The 16,722-nt window shown below is 42.5% G+C and overlaps 2 protein-coding genes across 3 annotated transcripts; one reads left to right on the forward strand and one right to left on the reverse strand.

Annotated features, from left to right (window-relative positions):
* Positions 1 to 5,482: 5,482 nt before the first annotated feature.
* Positions 5,483 to 12,047, reverse strand: ppm1g (protein phosphatase, Mg2+/Mn2+ dependent, 1G). 2 transcript variants are annotated; one of them, XM_069174020.1, is made up of 14 exons: positions 11,918 to 12,047; positions 11,443 to 11,596; positions 10,045 to 10,114; positions 9,762 to 9,847; positions 9,438 to 9,567; positions 9,063 to 9,174; positions 8,478 to 8,680; positions 8,017 to 8,195; positions 7,782 to 7,913; positions 7,121 to 7,223; positions 6,893 to 7,024; positions 6,604 to 6,733; positions 6,384 to 6,483; positions 5,483 to 6,265 (listed from the first exon to the last, which is right to left on the reverse strand). In XM_069174020.1, the coding sequence occupies exons 2-14, from the start codon at positions 11,551 to 11,553 to the stop codon at positions 6,050 to 6,052; spliced, it is 1,704 nt and encodes a 567-aa protein (XP_069030121.1). In that variant the 5' UTR covers positions 11,554 to 11,596; positions 11,918 to 12,047; the 3' UTR covers positions 5,483 to 6,049. The 2 variants fall into 2 exon arrangements, with proteins under 2 accessions (XP_069030121.1, XP_069030120.1); XM_069174019.1 differs by having other exon boundaries at positions 8,017 to 8,198; positions 11,918 to 12,046.
* A 795-nt stretch (positions 12,048 to 12,842) lies between these two features.
* mis12 (MIS12 kinetochore complex component) lies at positions 12,843 to 16,517 on the forward strand. Its single transcript, XM_069173801.1, has 2 exons — positions 12,843 to 13,262; positions 14,887 to 16,517. The coding sequence occupies exons 1-2, from the start codon at positions 12,843 to 12,845 to the stop codon at positions 15,160 to 15,162; spliced, it is 696 nt and encodes a 231-aa protein (XP_069029902.1). The 3' UTR covers positions 15,163 to 16,517.
* The last annotated feature ends 205 nt before the right edge of the window (positions 16,518 to 16,722 follow it).

The following is a 16,722-nucleotide window of genomic DNA, read 5'->3' on the forward strand; positions in this document are numbered from 1 at the left end:
TATCAGTAAATAGAAAGCAATCCGGCCCCTTGTCAGCGCAAATTAATATCAGCTGGTTCAGTCCCAATTGATGGCCAGTAAAATGGTGTCTCATTACCAAGGTGTCACACAAGAAACATCTCATGATAGGTAAAAGCAAAGCGCTCTCTCAAGACCTTCGCGACCTTATTGTTGCAAAACATACTGATGGCATTGGTTACAGACACATTTCTAAATTTCTGAATGTTCCAGTGAGCACTGTTGGGGCCATAATCCAGAAGTGGAAAGAACATAATTTCACCATAAACTGGCCACAACCAGGTGCTCCTCGCAAGATTTCTGACAGGGGAGTGAAAAGAATTATCAGAAGAGTTGTCCAAGAGCCAAAGACCACTTGTGGAGAGCTTCGGAAAGACCTGGCCCAGCCAATCACCTAACTTGAAAATCTATGGAAAGAACTGAAGATCAGAGTTCATGGAAGAATGGAATCTTGAAGACTGTTTGTGTGGAAGAATCAGCCAAAATCACACCTGAGCAATGCATACGACTAGTTTCTCCATACAGGAGGCGTCTTAAAGCTGTCGTTACCAACAAAGGCTTTTGTACAAAGTATTAAATAAATATCAGGAAGCGTGCTCAATACTTTTTCCCTGTGTCATTTCACATTATTACACAACTTAATTTTCTGAACTTATTTGTTTTGGTTTCTTTGTATGTATGGATTATACTTGGGTTGTTACCAACATCTGGTGAAAATGTTATGTCAATAGCACCTTTGGAAATATATTTACTGAGAAAAATGGTGACGTGTTCAATATTTATTTTACCCGCTGTACAATATGTACTTGCTTGTACAGTATATGCCTCTACATGTGCATGTCTGTGTGTAAACATTAAACCAAGCGCTGCCAGGTGAACACCTCACCTGACCGATCTGCCTCTGTAATCCAACTTTGAGTTTTTCTTTCTGATGGAATTTTTGTTGTTTTTAATTTCTATTTTAAAAAAATGGATAGTATTCAATCAATGATTCACATAATATTATTGATGTCATGTAAAGGGAAGTCTAACATTGTAATTTTTTCAAGTGTTGGTGATTTGTCTCCTCTTTTAATTGGTTGTTACAGCCTGAAGCTCCTGTAGAAATGTGGTTTGTTTATGCTTTGATTTTGATTCTTGACACAGATTTTATTTTGAGTAAGCTGAAAGTGTGCAGAATTAAAAAAAAAAAAAGTATGTTGTATCTGATGCAAGTTATTTCTGATAGCAAGACAGTGGTTGGTCAAATTTATTGACAAAATAATCACAAAGAAAACATTTTTCTGTGGGTCGTCTGCTATTAAAACAATATGAATTTGTTGGAAATTGTTGAAGATCCAATTGGAGGGCAGGAAGAGAGCGAGCGAGACCGCACAAACATAACAGAAAGAAGAGGAAATATAAGGGAATGGAAAGATCAGATAACCGAGAGGAAGGAAGAAGAGAGGAAGTGATGAGGTGACAGAAAGCTGCTGGCTGCAGAAGAAAACTGGTAAGAGGAGCACAAGAGAGGTGAAAGGGACAAGAGGAAAAGAAAAAAGGATGTTGGGGGGGCTCTGCAGCTATCAGTCAGTTTATGCAACATGCTTAGCCTGACAACACACACACACACACACACACACACACACACACACACACACACACACACACACACACACACACACACACACACACACACACCTCGTGGAAATAGGAAGATGTCACACTCAGCTGTTCTCTTGTTCTCTCAGGATGTACCATCATGTCAGCACCAGACACATCCTCTGTGTGTGTGTGTGTGTGTGTGTGTGTGTGTGTGTGTGTGTGTGTGTTAGCAATATGGCCCATGCTGATGTTTGCAGGGTCTTGGGATGTTTGTGAGTGTGTATCTTTGAATGTCAGACTTTAAAAACGAGTGTGAAAAGTGAGGCCCTCACTGCTTCAAGTGGCTGTTTGTTGGTTGCGTTTGTTTCAGGTTGAAAGACGTGTCTGAGAGTTGGGTTCAGGGACATAGTTGCGATGGATAAACTTACTTGTTTCGTGTAACTCGGAGGCAGCACAACAATGTGATAACCCAACACTGGCATAATATTTCATTTGATATGGTGAGCATGCTAGCTGCGACCTCACTCAACCAGCACTTGAAGCAATATCACCATTAATTGGGAGTAATTTATGTGTCAGCTGATTAATAGAAGTCCAACATTCATCTTGTTGTAGCTGTTCGCTTCTAAATGCTCCACTATGTTTACCATCTAGTTACTGTTTGAGTCTGTTAGCAGCTCATCAGTGTGAAGTGGTTTTTTAAGAGCTTTTTTGCTACAAACAGCTGGTGTTGTTGCTGCAAAAGACACTGACAGTGAACCAAAACTGTGAAGTTGTGGACAATGAGCTGAAAAATGAAATGCTCCAAAATGCTTTCACATCACACACATTTAATCCGTTGTCAATCATAACGGTTGTGAATCATAAAACACAGTATTGTCCATTTTTTTTAATTGCCTGATAACACAACTCACATATTAACCTCAGGGGGCTTTACAACAGTGGAACATGGAGGAAACCCCACGAGGATCCACAGAGCAGTTAATGTGGTCAAAGACCAAGGCGGTTAAATGACAGTATGGACAATCAAAACTTTGTAAACATATGTGAAGAATGTGATCTGGGAAGACATCATGCAGCTTCCAGGTGGCACCAGACAGAGAGGACCTGATCCACACATCCTCTGACACATCATTACAATAATCCTACATGAAATATACTACTAGTATGGTAAAGATAACAGGAACTGAAATGCAGGTTAGCAGCGTGTGCCCTTGAAAGAAACCTCGTAGTAAACTATTTTTGGTCACAGCCCATATTTTAATTGCACTACTGTGACCGCTGGAATGTGTGTTTGTGTGTGTGTGTGTATGTGTGTGTGTGTGTGTGTGCTGTCGAGACATTGCTAAACTCTCTGCAATGTGAGGGCAACGGGGCCGATGCAGTTTTAGGAGCAGGAGATCGAAAAACACTTCGCAAAGCTTGATGAATGCCTTCAGTGTCTAACTACAACCTGCTATTGTGGTCTAGCTGCCTATATAGGACCTGCTGACACACACACACACACACACACACAGAGTTCTATATGTACAATTGCAGGTCGAGTCGGACTCCTGTGGCTCTCGTCCACAGCCATCAGTCAAGTTTAAGAGTCAGGGGACAGAAGCAACTCCCCCAACACACACAGCTGGACAAGGCTGCCTTTGAGCTACGTAGTGGCAGCCTTTTGGAAATATTATTTACAGTTACTGCAGTGAAAAATCAGCTTGCAACAGCTTTGGATGGCAGCCTCAGTTTTCAGTAGCTGATAAAGGTCAGTTTGACTGGTAACACACATCCAAGGACAAAACAGACACTTTCACACTGACACAAACTCTTGTGAGTCCCGGCCTGTATTTCTGTCTCTCAGCACGAGAATGAACACCCAGACTAACAAACTTGGCACGCACCTCATGTATCCACACACACACCACTGTAGCTGCTAATCTACACTAACAGAACAAAAAAACATCCTGCCCGTTAAAGACGGGTTGAAAACATGTGCTCTGTGTCTACGAAGACATTTTTAGATTCCAAGGACAGTGTGTGTTTCCTCCCTTGCTTTCTATTGTTCCTGCAGCAACAGTGATCCTCAGGGAGCGGAGCAACCACCAGGACTGTGGAGCGGCAGCCAATGGCAGGGCAGGACACAGAGGCCCTGAGGCTGATGGGAAGTAAAGACTGTCCTCTTTTTCTTTCTATGGAGATTCAAAGTATAACTTATGTCTTCCATGGAGGCCTTGTGATCACAGAGGACAGTCTGCAGGTTCTCATTCGATTCCACGTTTTACTGACGAGTTTGTCTTCCCTGGTTAAAGGTGTACGTGTCTGTATGATCAGCAGCTGTCCTCTCTGGTTGGGATGAATCTTCACCTCTTCATGGTACATGGTTTCCTCTCACTGCTTCATGGAAACATGACATACTGCATCAATCTGACAGTGAAGCAGTCTCTGCTGCCATCTGTAGGATTGTGTGAGAACATAAGCCACAGCACATTGAGCATTTCATATTGAAAAGTGAAGCCTTTGTAATCACTGATAACACTGGTGATTTCATATTGATACATCCCTGGTCTCCCTTAAAACATCGACATGAGGATTCATCCCCCATACTGTTGGTTCAACTTCTGTGAGAGATTTTCAAAAATAAAAGTCACCAATGCAGCACTGGTTGTATAATAAAACAACAACAAAAACACACAGGACTGCAGTTTTGAATATTTTAAAAAAATGTATTTGTATGTACTTACATACTGGTGTCAAAAGAGTATGCACCAAAATGTCACATTGACGCACAATTACAAAGAAAAAGCGTTTTCTTTTTCTTCAATTACAAGTATTGAAAAAACTATGTACAGAGAAAAGGGCATGGTGACATGACAGTACACTAGAAACAAACTTACAGCCACACATTGTTTGTAAATGAGGCTTCTGCAAATAAAGAAAAAAAAAACGCTGTCTTGGTGCTCTGAACTTAAAATTGTATGTCCACTCAGAAAAATAACCTCGCACATCCTCTCCAGCGTTAGGGCGTTTTCAGAGTGTGCTCGCAAAAAGGAAATAATAAAAAAACAAAAAACAATTCAGAGGTCTCATTAATCAAAAATTAAAACAAAGAAGTTGAGTGGAAATACTTGTTTTTTCTAAAACTGTCCTAGAGATCATCTCAAAAAGGTGTTGCAGTGGCAAAAGGGGACAGGAACCGTGTTGGACCTGGAGACAGCCGAGTTCAATCGCCACTTCTCTTTGGATGGGCATAAAAGACGCGCCTGTTTCCCAGCTATCATATCTTACAGATGGAAAGTACACCATCTCCAAAAGCCCTAGCATTCTTCCCAGCTGGAAATTTACAGATTTTGAGCAACAAGACACAAACCAGGAATGAAAAAAGGCAGGACAAAGGTGATGGATGGGCTGTTACGTGAACACAAAGACTGAGAGGAAAAAAAAAAAAAAGACAAGAAAAAATATTCTTACTTGTGAACGAGGGCTAATAGAAAAAGGAAAGAAAAATATATAAATGGTCAATGAGAGCAACTGGACTTATACCCCAAATACATCAGCTCCTCTCTTTGTGACGGGTGGAGTCAATCTGACTCGACACAAACTGCTCCTGAACAAACTCGGGTTGAACTGTGGACATCAGAGAGGAGCCTGAAACATGGCACCAACACACTCAGCGCAACACTAGACCAGCATACCTATTCTCCCGGCATCATACAGCTTCAATTTGGGTTAGACGGGACCATTAGATCCTCTCATTCAATTAGTTATAGTTTCCATTAAACGGGGCCAATCTGCAGCCATTCCAGGTCCCTTCTCTGGGTTCAGTTAATCTGCGGATGTGAAAAAGTGCCTGAAAGGAATTCATGGTTTTCATGGCACTTTGTTGGCACAAAACTCAGAGCATGCATATTTTTGTATTTTTACTGCAAAGCCAAGATGGAAATATTTGCATCACACTGTAGAACGTAAACAGGAGTGAGACAGGTGTCTCCATGAACTCTGCTAAAACAAACTGAAGCCATCACACGGAAAGCGATTTTTAACATCAACAGAGTGCGATGTATGTCTGCAGGGATGCTGAGGTGGCAGTTTCTCCTGTAGCCTCCATTTAGTTACAAATTCATGAAATCGAATGTGCTATTTAGCATGCCAGTGAGTGGTGTGTGTGCCTCTTCTCAATTTAACTAAAAGTGTTTCCAGCTTCTTTTCGACTGGACCAATCAAAGGAAACGACTGCAGGGTGTGTTAAAAATAAAAATCCAGAGAACAGAGCATAAAAACAAAACTACAGATGATCTTGGAGCATACATATAGCCTCTGTGATGTCTGTTGAAGGGTTAGGTGAGGTTTGTGAGGTAAGGATTTAATTTTGAACAGAATGTGTCTCTGGTGTATCTGGTGTATCTGGGGTGTCCTCTGGGACCAGCTGCTCCCTCTGGGATAGTTTATCTTCTCTCTTGCTTTAGTCACTTTTCGCCTTTTTGCTGTCGTTTCCGTTCTCCTCCTGCTCAGTCCCTTCTGCCTCCCCCTGCTCCTGCTGCTCCTGCTGCTTCCTCTTCTTTGTGTTGTCTGACTGATTGGAGGACGGGTGCTGCCGGAAGGTGGTGATGATGCAAGTCATGTTGTCACATCCTGTCCCGTCTCCAGATGTGTCAGGGGCCAAACAGTGGTCCAACAGCTGCGAGGAGGACATATGGTATTTAAATCAAAAAGGGGAAAACTATAGAAAATATTTCAGACTCAATTCAGGCGACAAGGCAGACGGAGCAGTTTAAGATGACTTCATCTTTGCTCACCTCTTCCACTATGGATGAGAGGGGTCTGGCTTTGCCACTCTGGTCTGGTTTGATCCTCTCACTGATGAAGTCCACCACCTCCTGACTGCTTAATACATTCCTGCAAACACACAGGTAGAAACAGGACTTAGTAGATGAGTCTGTGTCAGTTGTAAACAACTGTGACGAAGAAATCGTGACAATTCACTGGGACAAACTGCTGGTGACCATTCAAACTCACCAGATACCATCGCAGGCAATGACCATGAAGTCATGGTCCTCGTTGAGCGTCAGAACTTTGACATCGGGCATCGCAGAAATCATCTGCTCCTCCGATGGCAGAGCCTTGTTCCTCTTGTAGAAGTGGTCGCCTGACGATCAGAGGTTACATTATGAGCTTGGTGATTGCAGCGGCGGCTGCAAACATTGCGCATTTGAACCCAAAGCACTAAGCATCTTCAAGGACCAAGCGCTGCTGCAGAGGTGTTCTTACGAGAGTGAATTTAAACGTCTCCCACAAAGTAACCTACCGATGGCTCTGGAGAGGTTCAGGCCGCCGTTGACTCGTCCGTCCATGGTCACTTTCCCTCCAGCATTTTTGATGCGAGCTAGTTCAACCTCGTCCTCCGGCTTGTGGTCGTACGACATGTCGACAGCTTTGCCTGCAGCGGTGCAGCAACAGAATTAACCCTAACCCTTTGACAAAATATTTTAGTTGGACAACTTTGATCAGAAAGATAAACTTGACTTGGACGCACCGCGTTCGGACACCACACAGCGAGAGTCTCCAGCATTGGCCACGATCAGCTGCTTCCCTCGGATCATAGCCACGACAGCTGTGGTGCCGCTGTCTGAGCCGGGCTGTAGAGACACAAACACGGGTCACGTTATAAAAACTCCACAATAATTTACAGTGACACATCCGGAACATCTGTGTTTATGTAAAACATGGTAACTATGTGAATTCATTCCTCCAATTTATTTTTTGACCGAAATAGTCAACACAAATCATTTGGCTTCTGTGCCCAACTTACAGCAGGCCGATATTCAGATTCACAGCTTGAAATTACTGCATTATTTTGTCAGTGTCCTGATTGATGCAGACAAAAGTCCTTGACTAACACCAAGATTATCCACTACAGCTTCCAATAGATCCAATATGCCATCAAAGCATGTTTGCACTGGCCAGGTGTAACATTAAAACAGTGGAAATAGCTCAAACTCTCTTGTATCAGGTTCTATATAAGGATGTAAATTATTTTACAATGACAACAAATCAACTGAGAGAATAAGATTCACCAGTACACCAATTCTAAAAGATAAAACGTTCCTCCACATGTCATGGTCCCTTCATCATTATACATGGGAGATGTTTGATGCCGGAAATGTTTTCTGTCGAGTCCAATTGAAAATACACACCTCCTCTTTGCCATCCATTCCAGGTAGACACATTTCCTCCTCGTCTTCATCCTCAGAGTCTTCCTCTCCCTCCTCCGTGTCCTCCTCTTCTTCCAACTCACTGCTGTCACCCTCTTCCTCTTCGCTGCCATCCTGATCAAAAAAATAAATAAAAAGTTATTCGAATAATTTTCAAAGTTATTCTGAGTGAAGTCAATGCCCGACACAACTGTCTATTCAGGTCTGCTGCTCTCACCTCTTCATCGCTCCCCTCCTCCTCCTCCTCTCCCTCCTCGGACTCCTCACTGTCATCAAAAAAACGCGACTTGGAGTCTCCTTGAGTTTTTGAGGACGAGGAGCAGGAAGGACCTGCATCTCCTTCAGGCTTGCCAGCCTTTTCCTCTCCATTGGAGCTCCCCGACTCTCCACAGTCCGCTGCTGTCGAGGTGAAACAAGGGCGACACCACACGTTGGACAAGTGGAGCAAAGAGAGAGAAAAAAATGTACGAAGCAGAACAAATGAAACGATGTTAAATGAAGTTGCCGGCTAAAAAACCGCACGCGCTTTTAATAAAGCTTCTGTTAAGTATTTAGCGATTCTTTATTTATGCAGAAAAGGAAAATGTTAAGATAAAGATAAATGCTGAACTTTTGTTGAAAGGCATTTGGTCTGCAGACACTATACATTTTGAAAACCCCTGAAGCCCATCTGCGTACCTGCACCACTGCCTTCACTTCCTCCTGTTCTCCGACAGGCTCGCAGCTTAGACCCACATGTCTTTCCTTCGCCTTCCTTCACCTTCCCATTGCTCTCCTCCTCCACCTCTCCATTTAATTCCTCTTTCTTAGGCCCCTCCCCAGCTTCTGATTTGTCTCCTGGGGTCTCGGGGTGTGGGCACGATGCTTTCTTAGCTGCCGCACTAAGAGAAAATAGACAAAGAAAGAAAATCTTAAAAGCACGCTGGACTAACCGTGTTGATGGATGTACAAGATCCTGTTCAACAGACTCTTCAGTGGTTCTTGTTATTAAGGATATGAACTTAAAAAAAAAAAAGGTGCCACAGAAGTCTGTCATTACTTTCTTAATATAATTTGATTCCTTGTGAAGGAAAAGGAAAAGACTATTCAAAAATATTTGATGACTATTAGTTGCCTTGCATGACATCACCACCAAGAATTCATCGTTTCCATAAATCACAATTTCCAGGAAGTTCAAGCTCTCATATCTCAGGCTCTTAAGGAAAACATCATAAAATGTTACTGCTTGTATAAAAAGTCAAAATAAGAAGTTTGTTGGACTACCTGATGGCAGCAGCATGTTTGACAGCATTGCGATTCTGGCCGTAGCGTACCAGCAGCTCCTCTATGGTCATGGTGGCCTCCTCGTGGAGCAACGCTGCCTCCTCGGTGTCCACTGGAAGGAGGATAGAAGCAGCCACACTGATGTTTAAACACACACTTACTGAAGCATATCAGTTCTTTGTTGTATTCTCTATTTCTGTGTTTTATTTTAATGCTCTGGATTGTTTTTATGGCTATTGCCATTTATTTCCTTTCTGCGTCACATTACACTAGATGTCAATATTCCCATTTTTACATTCGGCAAGAATGAGCTTCGTTACATACAACTAGTATCCATACCAAACAGGTACATCTTATAGTTGCCGTTGTACTCACAGTCGTCCTCCTCCGCCACCTTTTCAGCGGGTGGCTCCTCAGTGGGCCGCCCAGCGATCTGGACCAGCTCCTTGATGACGTCCTCTGTTGTCATTCTTCTATCGATGGCCAAGAAGGCATCCTCCAGGGCCTGGAAACAACATGTAAACATGTCAAGACTGTGGCGGCGGAGGTGACCGCACACTTGTTGTATGCCGGTTCTAATCCTGCCTAATTTGTAACTGCGCCACAACCAAGCAGCACACATCTGGCCTTCAACGTACCCGCTCAGTCACACTTGTTATAACAGGAATAAGTCATGTGTTAACTTCTACGGCTCCTCACCTTTTGAAGTTTGCCGTCTTTGTAGGTCTTCTGCTCCTTGATGATGTCAGGAAGATACTTTGAACAGTACAGAGCCACCTCTTCCCCTAAATGGGAACAGCAGGTTGCATAAATTCTCAGGATAGGTGTGGGTACGCATTGTACTCTGAGAGGTGTGTAAAACAAACCAAAAAAATGGGGAAAACCACAGAAATGCTACAAGTTTTGAGCAAACAAATCAGTACATGACAGCGTGTCAAATAATACCAACAGAAGACTGTACTCAGCAATATCTGCGTGTTACCTCCATGTCCATCATACACAGAAAACATGGCCGTCTCCTCATCAAACTCTGGGATACAGTTGTGAGCATCCTGCGACAAAGACAAATCAAAATCAAACATCATCCTAACAGAGCTTCCGGTTTGGGTTCAGGGGCAGACAGCCTGTCTACTTTTAAGATTAGACCTAAAACCTTTCTATTTTGACAAAGCGTAGTGAGGGCTGGTTCAGGTAATCTTGAGTCATCACTTTGTTATATTGTTATGGACTCCGGCTGCTGTGGCACCTTCCATGAAGCACTGTGCTCCTCTACGTTACTATTTCTTTTACTTTCCATGCATTTATACGCCACCATTGTATCTCACTAACTGTATTCTTTCCGTCTCCTATAGTTTAGTTAATTGTTTGTTATCTCTATAAGCAGTAGTCCTTGCTCATGTAGTTTTTTTTTTTTTTTTGCAGGTATCTCTGGCCCTGGAGCTGCAAGTGTCTGGTCTGTGGTTACTGGCCCCAACATGAATTTATTGTCTCCTTTATCTCTATGCTGTTCTTTTCTTTCTCTGGCCTCCACTCACTCCAACTGGTCTAGGCCGACCGCCTCTGATCTTGGTTCTGTTTGATACTAAAAAAAGGAGGGTTTTTTCCCCTTCCTGCTGTTGCTCATGAGGGAATCGTTGGGTTCCTCTTTATAAAAGTTATACGATTATTTTATAAAGACTTTAACATATTAAGCGGCCTGAGTTGACTTGAGTCATGATTTGGCGCAATATAAATAAAATTGAGGAGCCTGTTTGTTTAGGACAGAGGGGGTGAGAGACCCCTTCACTTTGTCTTCACTCACTCTCCTGGATATTAAACTGCAAAATGATGCTTGTCTGGCAAAAAAAAAAAAAGTTTTTTAACTGCTTGTGCCACATGCTCATACATGTCTGGTATCCAATTACTGACATGCACTAAGTAACCAAGTGAAGCTATTGTTCTTGTGTTTAGAGCTGCTGTGTGACAGCTGGTTGGCCGATGGATGAATCGGGACTGGGACTGATTTTCGCCTCAGAAGTGCCTCAAACAAAATGAGATCTGTCTGTGAGCTGCAGTGAAGTTTTTCCATCACAAGACGGCAGCAGACACCAATTACATGCTCTTCAACTTTGTGGGAGAGAGGTTACAACGTAACGCTAAAAAAAAAATATATAACCCCCCCCCCCCAAAAAAACACCCTGAAGACGAGTTATGGACGTCGCAGCTAGTTTCGGGAGCGACTCGCGGCCCCACACCAACACACACACGGGGAGGGAAAAGCCTCGCGTCCCTTTTATCCCGCCATTTACAACTCATGGCACATTTTCTCTTTGTCGACTTTCAGCACACGGAGCTCCTAACATGGTTGTCTTTGCTCCCGGTCGTTCGCGCTCCGCCTCACCTCCATCGAGACCCGCCAGCCCTGCATGGCCGAGAAGCCGTAGCTCATGTTGCTGTTGCCGCCATCGGAAGAGCTCTTGGCCGTGTTCGGCTGCGACAGATATGCCCCCATGGTTGTCGGGTTTCTACGGCTTTACACCTGGGGGAGGAGACGGCTTCAGGGGGAGGGAGAGAGGAGAGAGAGAGAGAGTTAGAGGGGGTAAACATCACATTATAGACACACGTAACCAACGCAACGCACTTGTAACGTTTCAGCAGCTTAACCAGCTCGACTCGTTACGGTTGCTAGCGAGCTAACGTTAGCAACGACACAACAAAAAGTAGACGCGTCGGCTAGCTAACGCGACCGCGCTAACAGGAGCCAAACCCGGCTCAACTTCCAGCAGTCAACCTCCCGGATCCCGCCGCGCCGGCGGGGCTGCGCAGCTGTAAAAAGCAGGCTCAAAACACTCAAAAAACGTCGGCGGTTACCGTACCTCTTCTGACAAAGCGGGATGAGCTTACAGACGGGTCCGACACGGGGAGAGATTCACATAGGAAGAAAGTTGCACGTGTGGAAGCAGAAAGCCGCTATCAACACGGACGGAGCGAGAAGGAGCTGCAGCCGTGGAGGGAGGGAGCGCATGCGCGTTGTTCGTTCGCTCGAACAAGGGGGCGTGTCCGAGGTGTACGTCATTTTAAAACAAATGGAAAATAAAAAAAACAAAAAAAACAACATCAAACGTTTCGATAACACGCGGGGCAGTAAAAAGATTGGAAATAAAAAAATAAAATAAAAAAAAAACATCAAGCGTTTCGATAACACGCGAGGCAGTAAAAAGATTGGAAATAAAAAAAAAATAAAAAAAAACATCAAACGTTTCGATAACACGCGAGGCAGTAAAAAGATTGGAAATAAAAATAATAAAAAAAACAACCCAGCAAGAACAATATATGATATAAAAGATGATGAAAACAAATAAATGCGCGAAAAATACGTAAAGATAAAAAAAAAAAAAAAAAAATCTAGGCTTGATGAAATAATAATAATTAAAAAAAAAAAAAGGCAAAAGCGAAGGTGTTAAAAAGTTGGGTGAGGTGGCAAAAGTCTGTTAGTGTTAACAAGTAGCACAGAAAGACCAACAATGGACTGATTTCAGCAACTGTTACCTGTGTAGCCAAAGCATAGAAAAGATTATTTGTGCACACTGTTTTATAGACCTCTGTTGCTTGTCAAACGTATCAAAATAAATAAATTTGTTAACTTTACTGCAAATTTTCGATATCGCTGTGAAGGACGTGAGGAGTCACAGCGTGCACCCTCCAGACCAGTAGGTGGCAGTAATGCGCCCAAACGTTAATCAACCCAACCGCCAATCAAATTCAAGAAAGTGGGACGTAGAGAAACGTCAACGATTCAACATGGCGCGGGAAACCCGGGAAGAGACGGTGATGGATGTCGGCGAAGAAGTCAGCGGAGAGGCGAACCATCTCCCACTATCGTCTTTAAAACTGTATGAAACACAGTTTTTCGGCTTCACCCCTCAAACCTGCATGTTACGGGTCTATGGCGCCTTCCAGGGCTGCCTGTACGATATTTTACCCGTCGTGGAGAAGGTGTGTGTGAGGCAGCTGAGCAAAGGCGCGTCGGTTGAGGCCGAGGAGCAGCTCCGGTCCCGGGCCAGAGAGTGTAGCCGGAGGCTGCAGCACTTCCTCGAAGAGCGGTTCAAGCAGCTGTGGGAGCGGATGGAGGCGCTGCTGGTTAGCCGCTGCTTCACCGTGCCGCCAAACGTCCTGCTGCCTGAGGACCAGCCACACAAGAGGAGCCCCCAGGACCTGCAGGTGGGTTGGGGGAGCGAGATGTCGGGCAGTATGTTCAGCTCACTGGGTGATGCACACCTCTGATAACTACTGTTTCATTTAGTTATCTACTATAATATCAATGCAGTCCATAAATTTGTGGAAACTTCCATAAAGAGATGAGAGCCAAAGTGTTTGTTAGCCCTGATTACACAGTTATCTCCAGTGTTTACAACCATATAGAGTGAAAAACTCTCAAATAAAAACTTAATCTTCGTAGTGTTATGATCCCTCATATTCCTTCTCACTGTAGCTCTTCACAGACACACTTTTATCTGTGAATATATTCTATGTCAAGCTTATTAGTGACTAGAGATCCAAAATTGTGAGTTGTAATGTCACTTCTTGGAAAACGAAAACGGCGAAATCCTCAGAAATCTCAGAACGCCCCTAAAATTTGCCACCAAGATTGTGAAAAATGTGTTATATTTACAAAACTTAGACCAGTATCCTAATCGTTCATTAAGACATAATTTATATTTCCATGAATTGAATTGAATTTTACTTTCCGACTCTCACACACTCACTCAAGCAGTGCTGTTGTTTACACTAAGTTTTTTTTTACTTAACTGTTATGTTATCGGGCAGAGACCTAGACAATCCTGCACCAGCAGAGATACGTTTTCAAGTTTTCTATTAATGTATGCATTATTTATATAGGAAGGCTCTTATGGACTAAATAAAAGTGTAAATAATAATGTCTCCTGGTTTCTCTCACACATACAGATGGTACTCTGTACACAAGGATGATTCTTTGGAACAGAAAAGATATACATTTTATTTATTGGCAGAAGTTGGTGAATACTGAATGCATTTTTCTTTGTGCTCATTTCACTCAAAAACTTTAATCATTAATCAGGCTTCTGTTTTTTTTAAAAGTGACCCCCAACATTTTTGAATGTCTTATTTTCTTGAGAGTGGGATCAAAGTTTTTATTTTCTACACTTTATACCATCACACAGTTTGCCCACCAGAGAGCACAGGCAAGTGTATTTGGCATCTGTGAAATGCTCTGCTCAGAACATGCTGGTCACAAATCTAAAATATCCCCATGTCATTCACAAAGGCCAATAACACACTGGCTTGCCTGAAGTTATAGACTGATTTTATATGTCACAGATTAATCAGTATCATTGTGTATGTTAACCAGTTAGTCCCAAGAAGGATCCAAATCCCAAAGATGGTGTTAAAGTTCATTTAGAACTTCCACAGTTCAAGAGCCACTAAATCATTTTAACTGCATCTCACTGTCTTCATCGAAAGATGGAGTTTGTTCAGTTGTCACGGAGATGGGTGTGTTGTCATCACATTATAAAGTGTGGAACTGGACTTGCATGACAGCAGCTAGTTGTTGGTTGTGTATCTCCATCAGCTAATGAAGACAATGAGATGCAGTTAAAAGCGACAGAAGTCAAGTCAACATCATATTTTTACCCTATTTGTGTTTCATTTTATGCATTTCATCTGTTCTTATACATCTCATTTCTTATTATTACATAAATAATTATAAAATATTTTTTACAGTGTTTTATAATATCTGTAGATGTCACAGAAATGTGAGCGAATGTACCGGTCTGTGATTTGGCTGTGGTGCTGCTCCGTGCAGGAGGTGCGGAGGCTGGAGTCGTCCCTGGCGGACCTCCACAGAACCTATGAAGCGGAAGTTTGTGCCAAGCAGGCGCTGCAGGCCGAGCTGGAGGAGCAGAGGGAGGTGCAGAAGCAGCTGGATGGGATCAAGGTGTGGCTCAGAGAGCTCCAGGAAGCCTGGGTGAAGGAAGGTAACGCCAACTTCCATGAAAGTTTCCGACAGGTGATGGAGTCTGAAAAGAAGCTGCAGGAGGCGCTCAGGGAGGTGCTGGTCTGCAGCAAAGCACCTCGCTGAACTGAACTCAAATTTGGTTAAAGTCCGTAACACACATTCCTCCAGAACTTTTATAATCCTTTCAGATTTTACTCTGTCTGGTAAAGACAAGCAAATGTCTAAGACAAGCACAGAATATTCAGCAGTGTGTCGGTCTACTTTAAAAAAAAAAAAAAAAAAAAAATCTTGTTTGGAAACAATAAACCATCAATAAGTGAATGCTTCAAGGTTTGTACATATATTAAAATGGCATCAAACAAAGAACTTCTGTTGAGATCTTTAACCTTGTTAAAGAGTGGGTTTTGTCAGGAAGTGCAGCAGTTTTATAGCCTCCAGGGTTAGAAGACAGTGATAATGTTAGTTACCTGTGAAGAAATGTGTAAAATAATGCATGAACATGCTTATGCGTATGTCATAATTTCCTTTCAATACAGAAAGGACTCCTTCTAAACGACAGTCAGTTTAAAGGATTTATTTTTAATATTCACTTCTCTTTCCCTTCACTGCACTGTCTCATGTTATACTGTGTTGACATAACATTGCCATCCCTCTACATCACACAATATTCAGCAGCACAAACTGAAGCCTTGATAAAAAAAAAAATTCTAACTTCGCATGTAACTTGAGGTTGGTAGTATTTTGATTCATTGTCATTTTACTGAACTGCAGTTGATTGTTGAGTTTATTTTGTGTTCCTCTTCTCAAGAGCTTCAGTTTTAAGATACCAGCAGAGGGCGCTCTCGGCAAGGTAACGTCAGTCATTCAGTCTAAAAGTCCATCCACATTTGAAGTGTGGTGTCTCTACTGTTAAAACAATAAAACACGTCATGATCAATATTTGACTATGCTGAAAAATAGATGTCGACATGTTGACTGTGGTAAAAGGCTCATTAGTAATTTGTCAGTCCTGCAGAGGATAATGCTGTTGAAGTGGTTTGAGAACTTCATATCGATGTTTTCACACTGCTTTTGCAGCTTTTGGATGTTAATCCATCATAACTCCAGTGAATCCAAGCTACCCAGAGCCGCCACCTTTCAAAACTACAACAGATACTCAAAAGATAATTCATCTGAGGAACGGTCTAGTTTTTTTTTTTCTTTATTTGACACCTCTGTCCTTTCGGGAAAGGAAGTAATGGTGATTGTTTTTTGGAATTCCTTTAGAATTGGCATATAATGAATTGTATATTTCTAATTGCTGCTTTTATTGTTTACTTTTGTCAGTATTTTCTCTTAAGAGTTTATTGCATATTTCAAAGTGATGAAACGGGCCATTTATGCTTTCTAGTCAGTAGGGGGCAGCATCTGCTTTCGGTGGGATTCAATATTTGTATGTTATTCTGTTCTTCCATTAAATATACTTTTTTCACCCACAATTTGATTTTTTTTTTTATAGCTTCTCTTTCTGTCTTGTGGAGAGTGTCGCATCTGACTACCAAAGCAATTTCCAAATCTTTACAGTAACATATTTTGATTTGAGTACTGTGGGGTAGAGGGATGTGATGACTGCAGAGCAACTTCTTAAAACTTGGGAGGACCAACTATTTCTGACTGATAAGAATTTATCTGGTAAGATGCTTT

This window comes from Embiotoca jacksoni, unplaced genomic scaffold, assembly GCF_022577435.1.
Source record: "Embiotoca jacksoni isolate LCO1_2020_lvr unplaced genomic scaffold, fEmbJac1.0.p SCAF_6, whole genome shotgun sequence".
NCBI classification, from domain to species: Eukaryota; Metazoa; Chordata; class Actinopteri; family Embiotocidae; genus Embiotoca; species Embiotoca jacksoni.

Excerpts from the sequence above, each read along its gene's own strand:
- mis12 (XM_069173801.1), top strand. The coding sequence starts at position 12,843 with ATGGCGCGGGAAACCCGGGAAGAGACGGTGATGGATGTCGGCGAAGAA. Across the intron at positions 13,263-14,886 it reads GGAGCCCCCAGGACCTGCAG|GAGGTGCGGAGGCTGGAGTC; the intron begins GTGGGTTGGGGG and ends TGCTCCGTGCAG.
- ppm1g (XM_069174019.1), bottom strand. The coding sequence starts at position 11,553 with ATGGGGGCATATCTGTCGCAGCCGAACACGGCCAAGAGCTCTTCCGAT. Across the intron at positions 10,115-11,442 it reads GCTGGCGGGTCTCGATGGAG|GATGCTCACAACTGTATCCC; the intron begins GTGAGGCGGAGC and ends TCTTTGTCGCAG. Across the intron at positions 6,266-6,383 it reads TCTCATCCATAGTGGAAGAG|CTGTTGGACCACTGTTTGGC; the intron begins GTGAGCAAAGAT and ends TCCTCCTCGCAG.